Source organism: Corythoichthys intestinalis, chromosome 14 (genome assembly GCF_030265065.1).
Source record: "Corythoichthys intestinalis isolate RoL2023-P3 chromosome 14, ASM3026506v1, whole genome shotgun sequence".
Lineage (NCBI taxonomy): Eukaryota > Metazoa > Chordata > Actinopteri > Syngnathiformes > Syngnathidae > Corythoichthys > Corythoichthys intestinalis.
In genome coordinates, this window is record NC_080408.1 from 5,900,889 (window position 1) to 5,927,834 (window position 26,946).

At 39.5% G+C, this 26,946-nt stretch overlaps 1 protein-coding gene across 1 annotated transcript; it reads left to right on the top strand.

Annotated features, from left to right (window-relative positions):
- The first annotated feature begins 121 nt into the window (after positions 1-121).
- slc25a42 (solute carrier family 25 member 42) lies at positions 122-23,919 on the top strand. The gene is made up of 9 exons (XM_057856978.1): positions 122-227; positions 374-455; positions 9,594-9,744; positions 9,980-10,091; positions 18,221-18,246; positions 18,334-18,500; positions 18,602-18,718; positions 19,100-19,251; positions 22,327-23,919. Exons 3-9 carry the CDS (start codon positions 9,667-9,669, stop codon positions 22,650-22,652), a joined length of 978 nt encoding a protein of 325 aa, XP_057712961.1. The 5' UTR covers positions 122-227; positions 374-455; positions 9,594-9,666; the 3' UTR covers positions 22,653-23,919.
- Positions 23,920-26,946: the final 3,027 nt, after the last annotated feature.

Here is a 26,946-nt window from a genome sequence, read left to right on the forward strand (position 1 = left end):
CCTTCTCCCACCTCCTACTTGACGCCCCTTCATCTGTCCTATCCTGGCACGCCTGGCCTCAGAATAAAACTACATTTCCCATAATGCCTTCGCGCTCGAGCTTGTCAGAACTCTCCGTCGGAGGGGGGCTGTTTGGGTATGTGACAGGAGGAGCTGCAACAGCAGCATGGACGATGACACTTACTCAAAGTCACTACTGCACGACTGAAAGTTAGAACTACTTACAAGTTAGTATCCGCATTATTCTAATAAAGTTAGGACCAACGCGTTGTAATTGCCGCGCTTAACATGAACGTAAACCTTTGTGTATCCGCGAGCTAACGGCTAGCTAGCATTATCTAACCAAATGTTTGGCTAACTTTCTTTCTGGAAGGAGGCTTCGAGAAATATACTATTTTCGGCTTGGAAAGTACTACCGGGGCAATTCATTGGAAGCTGTGCCGTTGTCAAATCAGGTAAGCCACTGGGTGGACGTCGTGTTATTATTTTGTTATTATGAAAGAGGAACAACATGATGCTTTAACGTCTGAGGGCTCATAGGGACTTGTTGTAATCGTGGCGAGTCGTAAAATTCATAAAAAAATACTTTTTATAAGTAGAATAACATGATCAGTAACCCAATTGGAGTCTGAAAACACGTTCTCATAATGCATTCCTAGAAAGATTTGTACAGATCATGGCTTTTGATGTTATAAGCGTCATCTTGACGACCCTGTTGGGATTGGGAATGGGTCAAATATCACACAAGGTGAGTAGGGAGGTTCTTGTAGCACGGCAGGGTTCGTCTTTGCCAGGAACTGTCAGATTTTCATGGTATTTAAACTGGCACAATTGTTCGATTGGCTACCACTGAAAGATAAAACTCATAGTTTTGGTATGACATATCTTATGTGACAAGTGTCTAGGGCTGCAGCTATCGATTATTTTAGTAGTCGATTATTCGATGAACTAGTTAATTCGAATAATGGAGTAATCAGATAAGGAACATAAAAAATGAAAATACCCGAGATGAGCCTCAAACTGTATAAAAGATATGTAAATGAGGATGTAAGTACAGCGAAAGAACAATTGGCTAACTTACATAACAAAAGTCCGCTAGTTTAAATGCTATAAAATGCTTTTTTTTTTTTTTTTTTTTTTTAACAGTGCTCTTAACAAATGGTTCAAACACATATTTCCACAAAAAAGTAACTAAATATACCTATAAACTAGGGGTGCACGATATCCCTTTTTTGAAACCGATACCGATATCTATAACTTCCTGCTCCTCAAGGCCGATACCGATACGATAACCGATAATATACATTTTTCAATGTATAGTCTCCTGAGTTTTTGAACACCCATAGGTCAAAAATACTAGTGTTTGATTCAGCATAGATTTGCCTTTGAAAGGACCAGAATTTTCATGATGACACGAACATTATTATAATGAAAAAACACAAAGTGTCCGTATTATTTTTTTCAAATAAATATAATTTGAGTCAATCACAGTCAATCAATCAGTCAATATCATTGGCGATGTGTTCCCCTGAACAATGAGCACTGATCTAAAACTAACATAAACTCAACAGGTGGTATGCTTTGTCAGCAGATAAAAAAAATTGTGCAACAGGAGAGGAGACTTTTGTCATCTTGGTCCATGAAACAACTTTCTTAACTTGGCAATTATCGAACAGCGAGCTTACCGATAACCAAAAGGCCTCTCAAGAACTTGTAAACATAACACTGTAAAATGCAAACATTTGCTAATTGCCATAGTAAGGTTTATAACTCACTGAAGGAAAAATACGGCCTCTAGAACAGTAACAAAACAGGAGTAGAAACAAACGCACATATCCCAATCCGACACCGTGCCAAAAATATTTATGGGCCCGATAACATAGTTATCGGATTTATTGGAATGACATCATAATTCCTATTATCGGACCGATAATTATCGGACCGATAATTATTGGGCACCACTACAATAAACTAAATTACTAATGCATTAAAAAACATTAGCTCAAACAAAAACTTACCTTGTTTTGGTCTTAACAGGGAGCAGCTAAATTCCGCAATGTTAAACGAGTTATGTCAAATTCACTGTTGCCACTAGAGGGCAGTGTATCCACTCAAATCAATACAACTAAATGCAAACACTTTCAAAACAAACCATTACAACGCCACTTTAATTAAACGAACGCTCGAAGCAGCAACATTTTAATTCGAAGCTTTTTTTCTAATCGAATTATTCGAGTTAATTAAAGTGTTCTAGAACCTATCTTATGCACTTGGTTGGTGTAAGGTTATCACGCTACTTTTTGTTGTAAATTCATGACAGGGACAAAAGCAGAAGTGGGAATGAGTCACTTGAACCCAATTTATCCCTTTGCTGCATAGCGGTTTCTACAGTAGATACAGACATGGCTGCAGAAAGAAATTACGGGGGGGGGGAACGCTTCTTCAACGTAAATTTAGCCTGAACAGTGGCGTCATTACCCGTACATTACTACATCAGTGCACTGAAATATTATTTCTGACTGAGGTCACAAGTGGTAGTTCATCGTAAAATCCATAAGACAAACAAAAACATACCCTTTCAACCCGTGGCCGCTGGCAATCTTACAAATAGTGACGTATGTCCTTACAAATTGGTGACTAATCTTACAACGTTGTACATAGCTTGCAATATGAAACAAAAATAAAACTAAATTTTTAAAATAACATTAATTTATTGGTAATATTGTAACATATAAACTGGTGTAATCAAAGAACAGTAAATATCTTCAGCTACATCATGATTGCTAAAATCACAAACATCCAAATTCCGATTATTGAATTATACCAGGTAAAGCGGAAATAAAACGCAGTCAGCGCGGTCTTCGGGACGCAATGAGGAACGGACCGAGAGTAAATATCATGTGCAGCTAATGCCGCTAGGTAAAAAAAAAAACAATAATACGTGAATGCGGCCGTCAGCCGCTACATACTGCGCCCAGTTGGTAGTTGCTACAAACATACAGCAACATACGGCTATGGTAGTTATTACATATATCTAGACTACATGTGAAATGACAGACTTTCCCGCGCTAGTAAACAGGCGCCATCTTAAAGCAGTAGACTTCTCGAGAAGGCTCTGTTATAGAGAACCTAATTACTTTTGATCTGAAATACCTCTAAATCGGCAAAATCTTGACTTGAATCTATCTTGAAATGATGAAACAGTTTTAAAACTTTCACATGTCGAAAGTAGACGTGAGGGAAATTATGGAATAACGGGCGCAATTTTAAGAACTTTAACGGTTGATTCACAACATTAAATTAATTGAATGTAGTTTAAAGCTTGCCTGGTACACCAGACTCACCGCTGTTCCAGCTATTGAGTCTGGCCACCATTCAGCGGATACAATTTCCAGGGCGGAGCAAGCCACAGCAAACAGACAGCGGAGTGGACCAATCAGCGACGGGCAGACGTGAAGTTAGTAAAACGACGAGGGCAGTACGAGGGACTTGCACGCGGAAGTAAACATACGAGGAGAGTGGAGTTTATTCAACATGGCTAGCGCGAGACAGACTGTTGTCAATGACTCGTGTAGATGTGTTTTTGGCAATTTAAAACTGATCTCACCATGGACTGGAACATATTCTCGTCTCCTATTCACCATCTGGGCTGGTTCCCAGACTTTTCTCTCAGTGTTTGAAAAATACAGGGAGAACAGTCTGGCCGTGCCAGGCAAGTTTAAAGCTGCTGATACAGAATGGAGACTTGAGTATTTTATTTACTGTTTTTAACTGGTAACTTGATACTAAAATAGTAGTTTGGTTTATTTAGCCTGAGAGGATTTTTGAACAATTTTGGAACAAATATACAAAACTTTTTTTTTTTTTTTTTTAAATGGGGGGCGGGGGGCATCAATAATCGATTTATAATCGAATCGGAGTCTCTGAATCGTAATCGTAATCGAATCGTTAGGTGCCCAAAGATTCCCACCTCTAGTGACAATATATCGAAAAAGTGATATATCGCGATACTTTGTCGCCCAAAGGTTTATCGATGTGCTCCCGCCAAAAATCTACAGTATATATCGTTTTAAAAGGGTGTCACTGTTTAAAAACAAAAAGGTCGCCTCTAAAATCTTACATTAGAATTAGGGATGTCCCATTAGCATATTTTTTGCATGCGAGTCCGAGTCACCTGAGTCAAGTCATAAAAATTTAACATCCTAGTTTTAATTTGACATATTGCACATTGAGCTGCAAATGAGCACGGAGTCATTTACATGACAAAAATTGCAGTTTTTGACAATATTTTGTAATAGACGGTATTGTCATGAAACGTGAAAACTAGCATTTTTTATTTATTTCAATGAAATGAAACCTCATCTTTTACATCTGAGAGGGGTCTGTTCATGTTAAATGACTATATTTCTCCGTTTTATTACCTTCTTGGAAGAAATCCATGCCATTGTTGATCATATCCTCTTCCTCCGAATCCATCCCCATTTCTGAGGACTCATATTCAGACGCTGTGTAATTCACTGCTTCTCCTCCAGTGGCGCCACCAGGGGGTGGCCAGGGGTGGCCACGGCCACCCCTATAAACTGGTTGGCCACCCCACTGGCCACCCCGCTTGCCAGTATATCGTTAGATTGTTGTAGCATCAGTTCTGCATTTCATCCCAAATGAAAGCATTTATTTTGTTTTGTTAAATGTAGGGCTGTCAAATTTATCGCGTTAACAGGCAGTAATTTTAAAAAATTAATCACGTGAAAATGTTTATCGCAATTAACGCATTCGCGGTACGACTCATTCACACATTGCCGCAAACAGCCTACAATGGCGCCATTTTACTTATATACAGAGATAAGAGGCAGTGTCAAGTGAGTGGAGTAGATACAAGCATTCATTGGGGCTGTGCTTTTAATTGGCAAAAGCTTTGTCATCTCTCACACAGCAACTATAAATATTGTGGAAAGCGACGTGGGGAAGAATGACAGGAGTTGATCTTTTTCTTAACACCCTGTATTGTACCCAACGCAGAGAAGATATAGCATTTGCAGCCACCACACACAGTCATGGTTGCCCCACTTCCCATTATGCATTTGGGCAGAACAGTTAAGTCGCTACAGTATCATGTTCTGAAAGCTCAACAAATACACTAGATGGCAATATTTAGTCACAATATACAAACTCACATTTATCCTTTAAGAATTACAAGTCTTTCTACCCGTGGATCCCTTTCACAGAAAGAATGTTAATAATGTTAATGCCATCTTGTGGATTTATTGTTATAATAAACAAATACAGTACTTATGTACAGTATGTTGAATGTATATATCCGTCTTGTCTTATCTTTCCATTCCAACAATAATTTACAGAAAAATATGGCATATTTTAGAGATGGTTTGAATTGCGATTAATTACAATTAATTAATTTTTAAGCTGTGATTAACTCGATTAAAAAATTTAATCGTTTGACAGCCCTAGTTAAATGTACACCTTATGCCTAATATATACATAACACAATAAAACAGAATTGTTGTGGAACTCAAAATGTTGACTGGACAGTTATGGACTATGCACATTAAATCATTAGTAACATCAAATATTACACAATACACCAAAGTATATCAGTAGCCGTGTCCTTAAGTCTTTCTGATAGTTTTCCCCTGGCCTTTTTACTACAATAATATAATGAAAACCGGAAATTATGGCTTTTAGTTTTGGCCACCCCAAGATTTTAAATGGCCCCATCTGGCCACCCCTAGGAAAAATTTCTGGAGGCGCCACTGTTCTCCTCGCCTGCTAAAGGCCGAAGTCTATTCTACTGGTGTTCTACACCTTCTTCTACCCCTGCCTTTTTGTGATGACATTTTGTCAATGTAATTGTGAGAAATATTGGTCATTCCAGCAGAAGCGTGACATGAAACATCGGCGATGCAAAATGGCGGCTACTGACGTGAACTTCAACCCACTAACTTCAAGTCAGCTCAAGAAAAATCATTTAGTTACCATGCGACAGTGCTGCCATCTGGTGTTGAATGAATGAGATACTATTCCTCTATGTACTGGCCCCAAATTTTTTCTTTATAACGAGTACAACAGACGTTATGGCCCACATAAATCAATGGGACGCCGGCGAATGTACAATGCAGAGTGTAAAGGTTCAATTAAATTGAAATACCTGAGCTTAGCCTCAAACAGTATTAAAAGAATAAATAAATGAGGATCTAAGTACAGTACAACAAAAGAACAATTGGCTCATTTGCATAGCTTAAATGCTATAAAACTTTTTTTTTGCCGGCAAAGCTCTTAACAAATCGTTCAAACACATATTCCCTCAAAAAACGGCTAAATATACATAGAAACTAAATTACAAATGCACAAAAAAATCATATTAGCTCAAATAAAAACTTACCTAATGTTGGTCTTAACAGAGAGTAGCTGGATTCAGCCATGTTAAATGAGGTATGTCATTTTCACCGTCGCCACTAGAGGGCAGTGTATCCAGCCAAATCAATAATGCAAACACTTTCAAAACAACCCAATACAACACCGCTCAAACGAATACTCGAAGCAGCAAAATTTGATTCGAAACTTTTTTCTTACCAAATTACTTGAGTTAATCGTTGCAGCACTAAAATATTGACACAATTTTTAGCTATTTTTGATCAAAATGGCAGGTTGGTTGACTTCAGAGTAACCAATAAAAGAGTTGTCAAAGTCTTAAAAACGATAGCAGCACACAAGGAAACTTTTTACAGCAAAACGATTGACATCATTTTTATTTAAATATGCGTCTGATGGGGGGGCAACTTCAGGGAGGTACTGTTCTCTCATGCAACTCATGACTGGAGTGAAAGTGTAACCTGGTACGTGAGAAAGAAGCGGCATGTTTGTTGTTCTCTCGGAGGCGGTCCACCCGACACCTTTCACCTACAAGTCAACAGTGCAGTTCTTCAGGAGATATTTTCGGTTGCAAGTTTGCTCAGGATCTTGTTGCCAGGGGGCTAAACGTAACAAGGGCACATTAGTGAGGCATTCTAAACTAGAACAAAATATTTGCTTTCTTAACTTTTTTGACATCCATTTCAATTTTAACTGGGAGTGATCATTCACTACCCAAGAATTAGGTGTAGACAAACGGAAATGGAAAAAAGTACATGACGAACCCCATTCCTCATTCACAGGTAAGTGGTTAACTGCAGACTACAGCTGTTTGTTTGTTAGCCAACACTCTTTTGTAGCCCAAAAGGTTATCGATTTATTCTCACCAAGAATCGATATGACTTTGTAGATAAATGCGCTATATACAGTGGGGCAAATAAGTATTTAGTCAACCACTAATTGTGCAAGTTCTCCTACTTGAAAATATTAGGCCTGTAATTGTCAACATGGGTAAACCTCAACCATGAGAGACAGAATGTGGGGGAAAAAAAACCAGAAAATCACATTGTTTGATTTTTAAAGAATTTATTTGCAAATCATGGTGGAAAATAAGTATTTGGTCAATACCAAAAGTTCATCTCAATACTTTGTTATGTACCCTTTGTTGGCAATAATGGAGGCCAAACGTTTTCTGTAACTCTTCACAAGCTTTTCACACACTGTTGCTGGTATTTTGGCCCATTCCTCCATGCATATCTCCTCCAGTGCAGTGATGTTTTGGGGCTGTCGTTGGGCAACACGGACTTTCAACTCCCTCCACAGATTTTCTATGGGGTTGAGATCTGGAGACTGGCTAGGCCACTCCAAGACCTTGAAATATTTCTTACGAAGCCATTCCTTTGTTGCCCTGGCTGTGTGTTTGGGATCATTGTCATGCTGAAATACCCAGCCACGTGTCATCTTCAATGCCCTTGCTGATGGAAGGAGATTTTCACTCAAAATCTCCCGATACATGGCCCATTCATTCTTTCCTTTACACAGACAGGTCGTCCTGGTCCCATTGCAGAAAAACAGTCCCAAAGCATGATGTTTCCTCCCCCATGGTTCACATTGGGTGTGGTGTTCTTCGGATGTTATTCAGTATTCTTTCTCCTCCAAACACGAGAACCTGTGTTTCTACATGAAAGTTCTATTTTGGTTTCATCTGATCATAACACATTCTCCCAGTCCTCTTCTGGATCATCCAAATGCTCTCTAGCGAACTGCAGACCGTCCTGAAAGTGTACTTACTTCAGCAGGGGGACACCTCTGGCAGTGCGGGATTTGAGTCCCTGGCGGCGCATTGTGTTACTGATAGTAGCCTTTGTTACTGTGGTCCCAGCTCTTTGTAGGTCATTCACTTGGTCCCCCCGTGTGGTTCTGGGATTTTTAGCTCACCGTTCTTGTTATCATTTTGACGCCACTTTGTGAGATCTTGCATGGAGCCCCAGATCGAGGGAGATTATCAGTGGTCTTGTATGTTTTCCATTTTCTAATAATTGCTCCCACAGTTGATTTCTTTACACCAAGCGTTTTACCTATTAGGGCTGCAGCTATCGATTATTTAAGTAGTCGATTAATCGATTAACTAGTTAGTTCGAATAATTGAGTAATTGGATAAGGAACATGAAAAATTAAAATACCTGGGCTAAGCATCAAACTGTATAAAAAAAATAAATAAATTATGATCTATGTAGAACAAAAGAACAATTGCCTAACTTACAGAGGACGCCATCGGGGGAAGTCGCCAAAGGGTTTGCGGGGTCCAGCCGGGGGTGCGGAAGCGTCGGCAGGGCCGCGGTGGCCGGGGCGGGCAAGGGGAGCGATCCCCTCAACCTCCCAGCTTCCTGCCACCTGGATACCACAAACTGTATGTAAAAAGTTTTCCAAGAGTTTAAGAAGACACGTACACAGTCACCCTGCGAAATGCTAATGCTAACGCGAACGCTATGCTAACACTACAAGTTAGATTCGTGTGTGATGATCACTCAGCACAGACCTATAAAGCCTAAAGCAACATGACATATCTAGCCAAGATAAGAAAACAAAACTTACCAAGCAGCACCTGACCCGTGTTTCACAAAAGGAGCCTGTAATGGACACACGCTTAAGCCTGTGTATGGGGTTTGGGTCGAGGGGAGGCGCAGCATGTCACATGAGTGACACGACCAAACAATGCTAAGATGCATGCTAACCACACATACGATACAAAAATATCACACATTGTGAATTTATGACGGAAACAATGGCAAATTTTCATCTCGTGGCATCCATCTAGTTATTTTTTAGTCTCCCAAGACACCTTTTTAAGCTCATCATGGTCATGAAAAAAATGTTCGTTGACGAAATATTTTCGTTATCGCCATTGTTGACAAAAACAACACTGTATCAATTCTTGTTGGGAGTGTATCGATAACGTTTTCGGCTATAAAGTATCACAATATAACTTTTTCAATATATTTTCACACCCAGAGTCAAAACCCATCTGAGCTGTTCAGACTGAAATGCATCTTGTCCATATCTGATATGAAATTACCTCCCGTATGTGGTCAAATTCATGTCGTAAAAATCTGATTGCAGTGCTTTGTGACTGTTCAGACTACAAAAGAACCATCCAGTTTCTCAAATCAATTTTGGCTCCTAGTCTGAACAACGCCTAATTGTTTCATCTGACCCATCCTCTTCAGCCCCCAGAGATATTGCCCTCTGGTGGTGTGATTCATGAGTGCGTTCCGAGGCAAGGGTGCATAGTCCTCGGGCATGGGGAGTGGAGTCCACGATCAACATGCAGCACTCAACCAGGGAGAAGTGCTGCCTCGGGCTTCCAAGCAGTCTGAAGTGAGCTATGTCATGATTATATGCTTACTTTTTACTTTTTAGAAATTCTTCATTGACTGTAAACTAATGACAAAAACTACCATTGGGTGACAGATTTTGTCAGCTGGCCCATTACAGTGGATGTTATTAGGCCAACTTCTATTTAAACAATGTTTCACAATCCAAACACAACGTAGTTGACATACCCAGCAGGTACTTGAGTGAACTCTAAATTGACCCTTTCCCTTCTGTACAGGGCCTGAAGCAGACCCGCTCTGTCATCAACTCGCTCTTCTCGGGGGCTTTGGCGGGAGCTGTGGCCAAAACAGCTGTCGCTCCATTGGACAGGACTAAAATCATCTTTCAAGGCAAGATGGATGCTGGGAAGGTCTAAATATGAAAACTGTTTGTTATATTTAGATTAATAGGGGATTGAGTAGCTCATATACATCTTGTTTTTTTAGCTTTAGTGGATATAAAATAAAAAGCTCAGAGAGAAACCCTTTCAAAACTTTTTTCCACTATTAATTTGACCTATAACCCTTTTAACAGGTGGGCAGTGTAGCCAAAAATTTTACAAGTAAGAGTAGCATTACTTCAAAATAATATTATTCAAGTAAAAGTAGTACTTGTCTTCCAAAAAATGTAGTCAAGTACAAGGAAAAAAAAGTATTCGGTTTAAAGAATACGAAAATAATGAGTAACATTGTGAGTAAGTGCTTATGATGTTTAATTTTTAAAATTTTTTATTTAGACAACGGTATTTGTTTCTCTTTTTATCTATAAGAACTGTTAATATTATACTTTACTACAACCTCTTACATAATCACATTAACTCATTCACTCCCAGCCATTTTCACCAGAGCGAGGCCCGGCCGTTTTTCTGGATTTTGACTGATTTTGCAACGCCCACAGAAAATTCTGTTCTATTGCTAGATAAACATGGAACCCACCAAAAGATAGATTAAACTCTCTTCATTCAGCAGGAAAAAAGTTATCTTTTTCCATTCTTTAGAAATCAGCATTAGAAAATAGCTAAGTTTGAGCAATTTTCCAATTTCTGATGAAAAAACTGAGAAAATTAGCTTTTCGTAAACTCAAACACTTCAAACAAAACTTTAACAAAGCTATTTCAGTGTTTCCCACAGGATTTTAGGAGACTGTGGTGGGAGGGTCTCTGACCCTCGGGGTAGGGTGTGTGTGTGTACATTTTCAAGCCTGGTGTATCTCTTTAGGGCATTTTGAGACCACTGAATGTAATATAAATTGCTGTATGCGGTGTCGCCGGATCGCACCAAATACAGCAGAATGCAGCAGACAGTAGTCCCGTAGCCTGGTACACCAGACTCAGCAGCAATATGTTCCAATCCGCAGTAAATTCGGTTTTACATGACCAAAAACACATCGAGTCGCTAAAGCCAACAGTCTGTCTCGCGCTAGCCATGTTGAATATGTTGAAATGTCTCTCGCTAGTTACTAGTTGCTTTACCGACGTCGCGTCAGCCCTTCGCTGATTGGTCCGCTCCGCTGTCTATTTGCTGTGGCTGGCTCCGCCCTGGAAATTTTTTTCTGCTGAATGGTGGCCAGACTCATAGCCAGGCATGAAAATGGGTCAGGGATTAAAAAGGTGAGAAGGGTGTGGAGGAAATATGTTCCAGTACACTGTACACCCCAACAAAATATTGAGCTCTGTCGACCCACACTGCGTTTCAGCAGGGCCGTGCAGAGACCGGTGGAGGGGCGGGTGCTTGTAGATCAAAAGGGGCACATGAACAAGTATTTAATACACTTTAAAACAACATAACTTCAATTTTAACCAGCTTTAGATAATAATTGGCTGCGACTGTGACATACAGTGCTGCTCGAAAGTTTGTGAACCCCACAGCGATGGTCAGATTTTTTGTAAAAAAAACTAAAATAACCTTATTAAATGTTAAGTTATACCCAAATCCACAATACTGACATTCCAAATAATGGACTGAAAAAAAAGAAATAGTTATATTGTCATTCTTTATTTAACAAAAGTGGTTGATTTAAGAAAAACTCAGATATCATGTGTGCAAAAGTATGTGAACCCCTTCAGTTAATAGGATATCGCGCCTCCTTTTGCAGAGATTACCTCAACCAAACGGTTTCTGTAGTGACTAATCAGCCTCTCACATCTACTTTGGGGGATTTTTGCCCATTCTTCCTTGCAGAACGCAGTCAGTTGAGAGAGGTTTGATGGGCGTCTGGCATGAACTGCTCGCTTCAGGTCCCGCCACAGCATTTCAATGGGATTTAGGTCAGGACTTTGACTGGGCCAGTCCAGAACACAAATCTTCTTCTTTTTCAGCCATTCCTTGGTTGTATTGCTGGAATGCTTTGGATCATTATCATGTTGCATGATCCACCTTCTGCCAAGCTTTAACTTCAAAACAGATGGCGTCAGGTTATGTTCTAGGATTTGACAATATTCCTCAGAATTCATGATTCCCTGGACTATGTGGAGTTGTCCAGGTCCTGAGAATGAAAAGCAAGCCCAGATCTTGACATTCCCACCTCCATGCTTCACTGTTGGGAGAAGGTTCTTTTGGTGGTATGCAGTGTTGACTTTTCGCCAGACATGGCGGTTTTGGTTGTGACCAAACAGTTCAATTTTGCACCTACATCAGTTGATGAAAACTCTTTTTAATTTAGTCTCGACAACACAACTGTTAAAAAAACAAAAAAAAACCTACTGAATTGATTGATTAGGAAATCAGGTTGAAATAATAGAAAATTCCAAAATGTTGAGGGGGTTCACAAACTTTTGAGCAGCACTGTACTTTAATTGGGAGGGGGCAACAGTGAATAGAAATCAAAACTGTCATCAAGACTTTCTGGCTGTGACTCAGTCAGTCTGCCTCTTTTCTTCCTTCAACCTCTGCATCAAAACTTCCTTCCTCAACTTGTTCATCTGAGAACAAACCACATCAGATGGTCACTGAGCCACCAACAGCACAGTTTTCTCAAAACTATTTCATTATTATCCATACTTAACAACTCTAGCACCTCATGATTAATAAAGCAATGACATAAAATCTTATAGAAAAATAACATTGTAATTGTGTTTATAATTGTATTTAATACCCGACTATCCTCGCAAACTTGTTCTTACCAGGTCTGCTATACACCCAGCTGATGAGGTATCCACTGCCTTTAGCAGCCTCATCCAACTCCTTTTTTTATCCCTCAATCTCCTTTCCCTACGAGGCATGTCTATGTAATGAAATATAAATATTAAAAAAAAAAAAAAAAAAAAAAAAAAACAGACTCCCCGGTGGCTTTTAGTTTTAAAGCTTTCTTAATTTCTTTCTCTCTCAATAACGATTGAGGTAGATTTGTGTTTTTATTATTCAATCAAAAAACAAAGTTACTTCTATCAAAAACAAAGTTGCTTCAATCAAAATACAGTATATACTTTTAATCCCCCAAAAGTCACTTCAATAAAAAAAAATCTTTTTGATTGCAAAAATAAATTTGAGACAAAAAAAGCATTTGAAAACTATTTTTCTTGATTGAAACAAATTTTTCCATTGAAGTAATGTTGTTTTGCGTTTGGGCCACATTTTGGCTAGGATATTTGTGTCTTTATTATTCAATCAAATAAGTTGCTTCAAACAAAAAATATATATATAAAAAGAAAAACTTTGCACATGTATCAATTACCGTTTAACAAAGCCTGAGAGGGTTTGAGTAGACTCACTATGAAGCATTTAATAAAGCCAAGCATTTTCTTACTACTTTATTCTTGTTTAAAAATAATTCGGTGGGGCAGTAACATGTTTAAAACTTATCATAATTCTTACATTTTGAAGTGCTTGAAAACCATTTATAAATGATACGTTGGTGAAAAAAGTGAAAAAACGTCATATATATGTATCTTTTTTCCAATGTAAAATCTGAATAAATACATTGAACACGCACAAAAAAATGTGTGTGTGTGTGTGTGGGGGGGGGCGCTACTTCGCGGTTTTCACTCATTGTGGCGGGTTCTGGTCCCCATTAACCGCGAAAAACGAGGGATCCCTGTATTTCTGAAAAGCTTTAAGAAGCAAGAGTCATTCCCACCACTCGTCGGGCTGGTGTTGTGCCGACACCGGCCGTCAGCTCAAGTCCCAGCCAAAAATAACGCGTCTCAGGTGGACGTCGGGAGCGATACGAGGCGCCCCCCTCCATCCGAGAGCATGCCGCTTAATTTGACTCAGCAGTGTGTTTCTTCGTTTATATTACCGCTAAATACACAAGCTTGACGCCAATTTAACGGGAGCTATTTTTTTTCATGGGAGATTTGGCTAGCTCTGGCAGTGTTCAACGCAAGCTGCAACGAATGGCAGTAACTTTTTTATATCGCAAAATGTGAAAACGATTGAAACCATTACTCACCAAATTCAATCTGCTGGCAAATACAGGGAAGTGTATTTTGTATGTATACTGTGGCGGGCCCAAACGAGACTGTGGCGGGCCGCCACAGTCTCGTTCATTGGTGGGAAACACTGTATTTTTTGCATTAGTTACCCCAAACATCTGAATATTTTTCTTTTACAAAATACCATGAACAACAAGACAAATAGAGCTTTTGATAGCGAAGTAACAATTTATCCACACATGACTACTGAGAGATCACGGTTTGTCACCGAGATGACGCCGTTGTCGCCACGTCAGCCGTGTAAACTTTTCCCTCATCGTTGTCTTTCTCAAAAAGATGGATTATTTTTGCGTTTCCGCGGGGTCTGCTCGGCGAACCGCTGCATTGGGGGTCCCACTCGTTTTGCTCGGTCGTCCAGCGGTTGGAGCGCCGCCTGGCATCATACCACCAGCGCTCCGAGCCTCCGACCATGCTGCCCGGCCGTTCATTGCTGTTGAATCGGGTTGTCTGGTCTTACAAAATGCGCTACTGCCCTCCAGTGGCCAGTTTTATTTCTTTAAAATGGGTTTGGAGCTTTGTTCTTTGTTTCTCAGATAGAGCAGAAGCTATATATGCTTCTTATAAATTTTTTTTTAAAAAGCACAAGGCGTATAAATACGTTTTTGGGACAATGAAGCATTTAAAAATAGAACGTATTTATACGTTTCTGGGAGCAAATGAGTTAAAGTGCCTGTGACACGATATAAAAAAAAAATCGCATTATTATGTGAATTAAAATCATATTTTGAGACGATTCGACTATGTACAACAATTTGGCAAAGCGCTGATGACGAGAAATGAGTCTTTCAATCTGCCGTTTAGCCCTGCCTGTCATTATAGCGCTCTAGTGCCTCCAGCTGGGTGATGATGTCGGCAGAGTAATGATTTCAGCTGCTTTAGAATTCAGCCCATTGAGGAGGAAGATTCAGAACGAGGAAAATGCAACAGAGAGCAGCAAAATGTCATCATTATTTTACTCCCTCTACAATATTTTTAAAGGATATTAAGTATTTTCCCCCAATTGTAAATAAATTGTATGGTCATGACTAAGCCTGAACAATATATCGTTTAAACATTGCCACCGCGATGTGCGCATGCGCGATAGTCCCATCGCAAGGACGTGCGATAGTTTTTTTTTTTCCAATCCACAAACCTTTTTTCTGCTTCATTAATATATATATATATACCTCGCGTTTTTTTACTTATCGCTGCGGGTTGTGGTCCCTATTAACCGCAAAAAACGATGGAATACTGTACACTGTGGTCATGATGAGTCATCCAAAGTCTTTCCAAAAAGCTATTCAAGTCATCTAGTAAAAATTTCTTAAAAAAAAAAAATATATATAATATATATATATATATTTTATTTTAGTTTTTTTTTCAATATCGCAATATAATACCGCAATATATCGCAAACCCCAAAAAATCGCAGCAATAGTTTTTTCCAATAGCGTTCAGGCCTAGTCATGACAAATAAGTCTTTTGGTGAATGGAATATAAAATATAAAAACTGCATTTATTCAGTACGACAGGGCAAAATGACTGCATAATGGTCAAAACTGCCGACTTCTTAAACCTCCCGAACCGTATTTTATGCCACCGGAGTTAGCCCAGCTTTTGTCATTTCCCAGCCCAGGCTTCGGAGACTGAGGAAAGACTGTAAACAAAACAGGAGGCGTGAAAGCTAGGCAACATGTTAACCCGAACCGAGCGGCTTTTCCAACCCAAATCATGTCACACATGTTGGCGGGGTTTATTGTCTTCACCGATCGGCTAGCCCCCGACGGCGAGCAAGTTTCGGCTCCTTGTCCTGCTGCGGTCCCAGCAGGAAGGCAGTGCTTGTCGCCGGGACACAGAGGGGAATAAACACTGAAAATGGCGCATTCTCAGTGGACAAACTGGCCAACGTTGAAGCGCATGGCTTCCCGAGCCCAAACTGAAGATAGCGATCACTCAGCGAGCACACGAAGAGGACCTAGGGGGCTGTAAGTCTGGAGTCAATCGAGAACCGAGACGAGAGCGGGGGGCTCGCCGAGCCCAAGCCGAAGATAGCGCTCTCTCTGCGGGCACACGAAGAGGGTAGAGAGGGGTGGAAGTCTGGACACAATCGAGAACCGGAGAGGAGAGCACCTGGCTGCCCGAGCACGGACGCTCATCGGCTGGCAGCCATGGTCTGCGCCAAGCCGTTGTCACCCACAAAATTTAAGCCACCTCCTTATCAAAATGTTTGCCAGGATCCAACTTCCAAGTATTTGACATAACCAAACACGTACTCACTTTGTCATCGGTCCAATGGTCTCTTGACTGTCGGACTTGCCCATTCTGCAGGATCTTTTGTAAATCCAAAAAGCTTCACACCACTCTCCCTGGTGTAGCAACAAATGCCTGCAGCACATTGGGCTGGCGTAACGCAAAAAATAAACCAATAAATCCGCAAAATCAGCTGAATTCGCGGTCCTTCTGCATACGATAGTAATGGCTGATGGCTGTATTGTGAGATGTTTAGTCCACTGATGTCACATTCGCCTTCTTCCTCAATCCGAGACCGTGGCCGGAAGTCCCTCATTTTCCTAGCGCGGGATTAAAAAAAAAAACTGAATAAATATTAATGCCGCAACGATTAATCGATTAACTCGAATATTCGAATTCGAATTAAATTTTGTTGCCACAAGTATTCGTTTAATTAAAGTGGCGTTGTAATGGTTTATTTTGAAAGTGTTTGCATTTAGTTTTATTGATTAGGGTGGATACACTGCCCTCTGGTCTGCCTCTTTTCACATGGCTGAATCCAACTGCTCACTGTTAAGACCAACGTAAGTTAAGTTTTTGTTTGAGCTAATGTTTTTTAATGCATTCATAATTTAGTTTATAGATATATAAACATACCATTTTATATACCATGTGCCAAACATACCAATATACCATTTGTTTAGAGCATTGTAAAAAAAACTTAAGCATTTTGTAGCATTTAAGCTAGCGGACTTTTTCTATGTAAATTAGCCAATTGTTCTTTTGTTTTACATAGATCCTCATTTTTTAAAATAGATTTATACTGTTTGAGGCTCAGCTCAGGTATTTTAATTTTTAATGTTTCTTATCCGATTACTCGATTATTCGAACTAACTAGTCTATCGATTAATCAACTACTAAAATATTCGATAGCTGCAGCCCTAAATATATCGATCGCTTTCACACAAATCCAAGCGGTCCATTTCATTCAGGAGCATAAAATACCGCGTGTAATATGAAATAAACATGCTTTTTTGTGTCATAGGCACTTTTAGCCAAAGAAATTAAACAATAAAATCATTGCGTAAGAAAGAAAAAAAATCGATACAGAAACGAAGCATCATTCATCCAAAGAGCATGAGTGCCCTCTAGTGAAGAAAAACATAGGTAACAATTTATAATAACTATCCGTTTTACTAGTTAATAGATCATTAGTAAACGGTTTATAAATGATTTATTGTTGATTTGTGAACTATTTGTTAACAGTTTGTTAAGCATTTACAGGGTGTTCTTAACCTGAAACACAGTTTGTGTAGGAACGTTTCAAGTTTTTGTGTGTAACGTTTGGCATTTCTATCTTTTCAGGTTAAGAAATGCCGTTCACTTCAAAAGAAAAGGCATTTTGCAGGCAGCGCTCTTGTTGCACATTTATGAAAATCTGCCATAGAACCAACAAATATTTGTACTTTTCTTTGTAGGTTTAACCAATAAAACTTATGACCTTCAAATGTCAACTAGCATTGGCATTTAGAATGGGGTCAACCATATTGGAACACCCTGTAAATGCTTAACAAACTGTTAACAAATACTTCACAAATCAACAATAAATCATTTATCAACAGTTTACTAATGCTCTATTAACTAGTAAACGGATAGTTATTATAAAGTGTTACCAAAACATATTTCCAAATATGAAATTAAAAGGATCATATCTCCCATTTTCAGTGGTCAAATAAAACTCGGAGAGAGGTTTTGAGTCATGTCAAAGAGCCACTGCATTTTATATCCATCGTTTCAGTATTCACAAATAATTGAGATGGAACTATTTCTTTTTTTCAGTGTCTTCAGCTAGATTCTCAGCAAAAGTAAGTTGGATTTGATCAAGTATGTTCACTGTGGTCAAGTTCCAAGTGCAGAAAAGTTGTCTAATATCCTCTTTGCATGCGTTTCAGGAGGCCTACAGGTTAATCTACCGCACATACCTTAAGGATGGCTTCTTCAGTCTATGGAGGGGCAACTCTGCCACCATGGTGCGAGTCATCCCATATGCTGCCATCCAGTTCTGTGCTCACGAGCAGTACAAAAGGCTCTTGGGAGACTACTATGGCTTTCAGGGGAAGTGAGTGTCAGCCTCATCTCTGCATACATTTAAAAACATTTTTTAATTACAAATCAAGTTATTAGAAGAGTGATTATTTTATATTTTGATGTCCGACCCAGGGTCCTCCCTCCACTGCCAAGGTTACTGGCTGGGTCAATGGCCGGCACCACTGCAGCCATGTTAACGTACCCTCTTGACATGGTGCGAGCGCGCATGGCTGTCACACCAAAAGAAATGTAAGACATAACTACATTTTAATTTTAACATATTTGACGTACATTTTTTATTTTATGGCTGCCGTCTACTAGTGATAAACTCATTCCAATTCACAGCAGAGGGATGAAAAGAGCTTGTTTTACTGTTTTAGATATCATAGAATGATTCTCTAACCATAGATCGATAATTGTTGTATCGCCATATTGTGAGATCATCGTTATCGTCGGCCTTGTATCGTGTGTATCATATCGTGAGCTGCCCAGAAGGTCCCACCCCAACCTAAAAAAAAAAAACCCGGTCACTTCCTAAATATGGCAAATTACACTTAAAGAAATTAATATGTTTTTATGGCATTGGAACGATTCAATATGTATTTCTGTTTTCATGCCCTCTATATTTAGGTACAGCAACATCCTTCATGTGTTTGTTCGGATCTCCCGGGAAGAAGGACTGAAGACCTTGTATCGAGGTTTTACGCCCACCATACTGGGTGTAGTCCCTTATGCGGGCCTCAGCTTCTTTACCTACGAGACATTGAAAAAGCTTCATGCAGGTATGATATGAGCACACTCAGTTTAGTTCAGGGATGTCCCGATCACATATTTTTGCACCAGAGTCCAAGTCATCCCATTTTGAGAATCTGCCGATATGGAGTCCTGAATCGATACAAACAAAAAAAAAAAACTTTTTTTTTTTACTTTTGAACAAAAGGTTCCCAACATAGAATAGAATAAAATAGAATAGAATAAAATAGAATAGCACTTTATTGCCATACAGTTGTACAATGAAACTGTGGAGCATCTCCCTTTGCAGTACAGGACAAGTAAAAATCTCAAAAGTGACTTGCAAGTATAAAAGTATAAAATCTAAATAAATATAAAATGTGTATGAGATAGTCCTATGTTCAGGCAGTGCAAATAATCGAAGTGAAGTAGCAGCAGTTGACAGTGAAGGCATTGGAATATTGCACGTTAATAATATTGCACATACAATATGTGTTAATGGAAGTGAAGTAGCAGCAGTTAGGCAGTGAAGGCATTGAATATTGCATGTTAATATTGCACGCAGTAAGTATTGCACATAGAATATTGCATGTAAATGAATATTGGTCATTGGGTGATGTGGTGTTACAGTACTGTACTTTTTACGGTACTACTTCTTCCAATTTTTCCGGGAGTGTTGCAAAGTATATAATGTATATATTTTTGTATCTTCTGGATATGCCGTTGTGTTTCTGGATTATTTTGGTACTTTTTAGCCCTTAAAAAGTAAGAAAAAAAAATAGGCCTGAATGATATTGGACAAAATTAACATTGTGATATACAGTATATTGCCAAGGCTCCACAGTTATTTTTTGCATTGGTTGCACTGGTGCACCTAACATTTGTCTGAAGGTGCACCTGCACAAAATGGAGGCGCATCCACATTTTTCATGTCATCTCCTTTAAAGGGAAACCACGAATAGAAAGACTTGTAGTCCTTGAATAGACAGTGGCATGAAAAAGTATCTGAACATTTTGGAATTTCTCACGTCTGCATAAAATCACCATCAAATGTGACCTGATCTTTGTCAGAATCACAGATGAAAAAACAGTATCTGCTTTAACTAAAACCACCCAAACATTTATAGGTTTTCATATTTTAATAAGGATAACATACAAACAATGACAGAGGGGAGAAACATAAGTAAGCGAACCATCAATTTTAATATTTTGTGGCCCCCCTTTTGGCAGCAATAAGTTCAACCAGATGCTTCCTGTAGCTGCAGATCAGTCTGGAACATGGATCAGGACTAATCTTGACCCATTCTTCTCTACAAAGCTGCTGGAGTTCAGTCAGATTCCTGCAATGTCTGGCATGAATTGCTGTCTTTAGGTCATGCCACAACACCTCAATAGGGTTCAAGTCTGGCCACTCCAGAACATGTATTTTGTTCTTCTAAAACCATTCTGAAGTTGATTTACTTCTCTGTTTTGGATCATTGTCTTGTTGTAGCATCCATCCTCTTTTTAGCTTCAACGGTCTGACAGACGGCCTCAGGTTTTCCTGCAAAACCTTTGAATTCATTCTTCCATTAATGATTGTACGTTGGCCAGGCCCTGGGGCAGCAAAACAGCCCCAGATCATGATGCTCCCTTCACCATGCTTCACAGTGGGGATGAGGTGTTGATGTTGGTGAGCTGTTCCATTTTTCCTCCACACATGACATTGTGTGCTGCTCCCAAACAATTCAACTTTGGTTTCATCAGTCCACAAAATATTTTGCCAAAACTTCTGTGGAGTGTCCAAGTGCCTTTTTGCGAACGTTAAACGAGCAACAAGGTTATTTTTGACAGCAGTGGCTTCCTCCGTGGAGTCCTCCCATGAACACCATTCTTGGCCATTGTTTTACATATAGTTGATGTATGCACAGAGATATTGGACTGTGCCAGTGATCTCTGTAGGTCTTTACAGACACTGTAGGGTTCTTTTTTACCTCTCTGAGTATTCTGCGGTGAACTCTTGGCGTCATATTCGATGGAAGGCCACTCCTTGGCAGAGAAGCAACAATGCCAAGCTCTCTCCATTTGTGGGCAACTGCTCTGACTGTCGATTGATGCACATCCAGACTTTTAGAGATGGTTTTGTATTCTTTCCCAGCTTTATACAAATCAACGATCCTTGATCGCAGGTCTTCAGACAGCTGTTTTGACCAAGCCATGATGCACATCAGACAATGCTTCTCATCTAGACAATTCTTACCAGGTGTGTGTTTTATAGTGGGCAGGGCAGTGGGCAGCTGTAAACCACTCATCAGTGATTAAGAACACACCTGACTCAAATTGTTTGGTAAAAATTGGTTTCAGTTACTCTTTAAGTCTCCTTGGGCAGAGGGTTCACTTACTTATTTCCCCCCCCTCTGTCGTTGTTTGCATGCCATCCTCATTAAAATATGAAAACCTTTAATGTTTGGGTGGTTTTAGTTAAAGCAGACACTGTTTTTACATCTGTGTGATTTTGACAAAGATCAGATCAAATTTGATGGTGATTTTATGCAGAAATGTGAGACATTCCAAAAAGTTCAGATACTTTTTCATACTACTGTATGTTTATAATAACAGATTATAGTAGAGATGTCCCGATATGGGCAAAAAAATGCGCATCGGTATCGGATCGGCCGACACGGAAAAATTGCGATCCAGACTTCCGATCCATTTTTTTGGAAAGTACTAGAAAGAGTACTAAAACCCTTTTCAACATGAGTCTGACAACTAAGTAAGGAGGCTCAATAACTTTAAACTTTAACACATGCTCAGATAGGCCGGTATCGGTATCGGCCAGTATCGGTATCGGATCGGAAGTGCAAAACAATATCGGTATCGGATCGGAAGTGCAAAAATCGGGGCATCCCTCGATTTTAGTAAAAGAGAACAATTGTAGCTTATTAGCATGAAGCTTACGTGCATGGAGCAGAAAAACTTAATGAATTTTTAAAAATTAAAAACCCGTTTCTTTATACCTGATTCCGATCCTCTGAAAAATGGTGCGATTGGCCCGATTTCATTTGATCGGATCGGTACATTCCTAGTTTTGTTAGTGTAAACACTGCTTTTACGTGATAACATACGTGCGCTCCCCTGCGACGCAGAGAGAAGCGGGCGCCCACAACCCTACTCGTACGAACGGCTAGCCTTCGGGGCCTGCGCCGGCCTCATTGGTCAGTCGGCGTCCTACCCTTTGGACGTGGTACGTCGGCGGATGCAGACGGCGGGGGTCACGGGTCACACTTACGGCACCATCTCGGGAACCATGAGGGAAATTGTCGCCGAGGAAGGTGTTATCCGAGGACTCTATAAAGGCCTCAGTATGAACTGGGTCAAAGGGCCTATCGCGGTGGGAATCAGCTTCACCACTTTTGACCTTACTCAGATTCTCCTGAGGAAGCTGCACGAGATGGGCTACACCTCTCGGTAAAGGTGAGGGAAAAATTAAGAATTCAAAAGGATTCCTGGATGTTATGCTTCCTTTAGGGTTCAAGGAAGAGTGAGTGCTGAATTTATATTTTGCCAAACAAGGCAAACAAACACACTGGCCGTAAGAGAGGAGGAACGTGTATACACGTTCTTGTCACGTGTATCAAAGTGCAATATGCTCTGTGTTTTTTTTTTTTTTGGATCTGTACTTGTGAGTACACTAAAGTGGACTGAGACCGTGAGCGTAAATGTCACATACACGCCGAGGAGGATGCCTACGAATCCAATGCAAGCTGCCTCTTACTTGTATTTAGGGTCCATGTGACAAATTCTATGACATATGAGATTTGACTGGAAATAGGGTTTTGGTGGATCGAGGTTTTGAATAGAGAATGTACTCACCCAAAGTGAACTAATTCATTTTAAGCATTCAAAGCATTAGTATGAATGGTATACAGGTGCACCTCAATAAATTACAATATTGTAGAAAATTGGATTTTTTTAGTGAAACTTGTATTTACATAGATTTATTATACAAAGAATAAAGTATTTACATAGATTTATTATACAAAGAATAAAACATTTCCATCGCCAGGTGGTTGTGTGGTGTTAAACCAGGTAACTAGGTAACTTTTCAACATTTATAAAGTATTTTCAGAACATTTGTGATATGTCGACTGACAACTCGTTTAATGACACCTCTTTTATATCTTGAGGGGCTCTGTATTAGGGTTGGGCGATATGGCCTTAAGTTCGTAAATTGAGCAGATTTACCTCTATAACGATAAATGTCGATAAATTCGCCCAAGTGGACTGTTATATAATTTGAGAATCTGAATCACTGCATGAAATACAAATGAACCGTTTCTCGTTGATTTATTTACCAACTTTCAATTTAACAATTGTACATGCAGTCTAAACATTAAGTATATAAAAAGTTATTGTAAACAATTAGAATTCAAGTATGAGCATTTACAGCAGCTCGTTTGACTTGAACAATGTACAACATTATAAAAAGCAACACGACGACTGTGCAAACATGTCATTGTAACACAAATGACTCACAACTTGAACAGTACACTTCAAACAGACAATTTATTGTTAATGGCTGCTGTGACATAATTACTCAACACAAGTGTTTACTTCAAGGTGTCAGGTTTTTTTTTCCCCAGAGCATCTTTTTTTAATATCTGCACGCACACATGCACCCCTGTTTTCCGAAATTTCCAGGTTCACGGTGAATCAGTAACAGGCACACTTTTACAAAATAGACAATGTTTATTGATTAGAAAATGCAGAATAGATGAGATTTATTGATTATAATCCCACAAGAGCAAGCAAACAAGTATCAAAAACAAGCATAACAAATGGCAACGATGACGCTAGATTTGAGTTTGTCAATCCCAGAATCTCCGCGAAACCGTTACAGCACAACCAGGTGTTCCTTTAGCAATGAAAATCGCTTACCGTGACAAATGAGCGGGAGCCAACGCTCCGGTAAGGCGTCGAAGTAACAAAGCCAGGCGATCCGTACGTGACCCGCTGGCGGACTTCACGTACGGATCACCTGGCTTTGTTCCTTTGCCGCCTTGCCGGAGTTTGTTGGCTCCCCACTCATTTGTCACGGTAAGCGATTTTCATTTCTAGGGGACATTTTGTTTTGCTGTAGCGGTAACGCGGGGATTCTGGAATTGACAAAATCAAATCTAGCGTCATCGTTGCCATTTGTTCTTGTTTTTGATGTGTGTTTGCTTGCTCTTGTGGGATTGTAATCAATAAATCTCATTTATTCTGCATTTTCTAATCAATAAACATTGTCTATTTTGCAAAAGTGTGCCTGTTACTGATTCACCGCAAACCTGGAAATCTCGGAAAACAACCTCCCCACACAGACACAACCACATTAAAGCTATAATGCTCTTATGCCAATGAAACATTTAAGAATTTATGATGGCAGTAATGATACAGAATAAAGCAAGCACATACAGAAAATAGCTGTGGCCATTGAACAGTCGTACAGGGTGTTCCGAAATGGTTGACCCCATTCTAAATGCCCATATCTCGGAAACTATTTGATGGATCTTGATTTAAATAATTAGTTCTGCAACGATTAATCGATTAACTCGAGTATTCGATTACAAAAAAAATATTCGAATTAAATTTTGCTGCCTCGAGTATTCGTTTAATTAAAGTGGCGTTGTGATGGTTTGTTTTGAAAGTTTTTGCATTTAGTTTTATTGATTTGGGTGGATACACTGCCCTCTAGTCTGCCTCATTTCATATAGCTGAATTCAGTTGCTCCCTGTTAAAACCAACATAGGCTAAGTTTTTGTTTGAGCTAATATTTTTTTAATGCATTCGTAATTTAGTTCAAAGTTATATTTAGCCGTTTTTTGTGGAAATATGTGTTTGAACTATTTGTTAAGACCACTGTAAAAAAAACGTCATTTAAACTAGCAGACTTTTGCTATGTAAGTTAGCCAATTGTTCTTTTGTTGTGCATATATCCTCATTTATTTTTTATACCGTTTGAGGCTCAGGTCCGGTATTTTATTTTTTTATGTTCCTTATCCGATTACTCGATTATTCGAACTAGTTCATCGATTAATCAACTACTAAAATAATCGATAGCTGCAGGCCTAAACTAAATACACTTTATGTTGAGGGTCAAAAGTTTTATTGGTTAAATTTACAAAGAAATGTACAAATGTTTGTTGGTTCTATGACAGATTTTCTTAAATGTTCATTATGAGCGCCGCCTGTGACACGTCAAGTCGGTATTCGAGCTCGTGCCAAACTCGCTGTAGCATGTCTTCGGTAAGTTTCCTGTTCAGTTCTTCAATGTTAGCTGGAAAAGGTACGAAGACTAGTCCTTTCACATAACCCCAGAGGAAAAAAATCACACGGAGAAAGGTCGGGTGATCGTGATGGCCATTTCAGAAGCAAATAATCTTTATCCATCTCTCTGGCAGAACCTCAAACGTTAAACACAAAAACTTGAAACATTTCTACACAAGCTGTGAAAATTTGAGGTCATTCCAACAAAAATTGTCAAAATTATTGGCTTACGAAATGGGGTCAAACATTTTGGAACACCCTGTATTATAGGCTTCACTGTTGGATTCTACTTTATACTGAATGCGTTACCATCATAAAAGCTATCAGAGAATACACACACATACACAGAGATACAAAATAACATGACATACTGATTGCTAGATGCAGTCCGTGCCCAATCCACTCATTAAGTTCAGTCGTTTCGACAAGGTTAGAGCCGCTAGGCGACTCCATCACGTTTATTTGTAGCGTTAGACGCTAGCGTTAGCCTGTGGCCTAGCTACCAGTAGAAAGCACTGAAACCACCCTCTCCTGAAATCGTGAGAACCAGGGAGTACAGCGGGTGAAAGCCGTCTGCAGGCCGCCAAGAGTCTACTTAATGTCGGGTGAAAGTTTGGCGAAGCTCCCTTAAGCCCGACTCCCATCAAGTTTGCTTGTAGCGTTAGCTTACCGGGCTTCTGTTTGTTTGATTTTCTGTTAACCATGTGACTTCATACCTAAGCAAACTGACTGCTTTCTTAAAGGGGAATGAACGCAGCCGAACAACACAAAGTTAAAGCTGGATGAAAATACTATATTTTCTTGTTTTATTAAATTACCGAATTTACTGACATGGCCAAAATGACGTCGGTCATCATGAAGAATTTGGTAACGGTAAATTTTCGTTATACCGCCCAGCTCTACTCTGTATTGCTTTCACCGGCACTAGTTAACTTTGAGGAGGGTGCCAGGCGTCGCTAAAATCGACCAAAACTGAAAAGTTACCAAGTGTTGCTTTAATTAAAAACAAGACATATGTTTAAATGTATTCAATTTAGTTAAAATGATGGTTGATATTAATCCACAGGGTCTAAGGGAAAAAAGTAGCAATTTACTAGTCCTAAAAATACCGTATTTTCCCATAATTTGATCATGATTTGCATTGTTTTAGTTTTTTAAATTTTATAAATCACTAGGTGATTGGATCAGCAATTCATTTGGATGTACAGTATCTAAAAACTGGTGTGCAGATTAACATTTCAGAATTGACTGTGCTACACATCCAGTTCATTTTGACTGGATTGAACATCTCGTGTCGTCAATGGCACTGAAACCAGGGCATTCACAGCCAGTCTTTTGTGGGCATTTACAGGTGACTTCCTGTTCATTTTGAGTCACTTCCTATTCATTTGTGGACGTTCTCGAGCCACTTCCAGTTCAGTAACCCAAAATCAACAGGATGTGACCTGTAAATGCCC

Excerpts from the sequence above, each read along its gene's own strand:
- slc25a42 (XM_057856978.1), top strand. The coding sequence starts at position 9,667 with ATGGGGAGTGGAGTCCACGATCAACATGCAGCACTCAACCAGGGAGAA. Across the intron at positions 18,501-18,601 it reads TACTATGGCTTTCAGGGGAA|GGTCCTCCCTCCACTGCCAA; the intron begins GTGAGTGTCAGC and ends TGTCCGACCCAG. Across the intron at positions 19,252-22,326 it reads ATTGAAAAAGCTTCATGCAG|AGAGAAGCGGGCGCCCACAA; the intron begins GTATGATATGAG and ends CCTGCGACGCAG.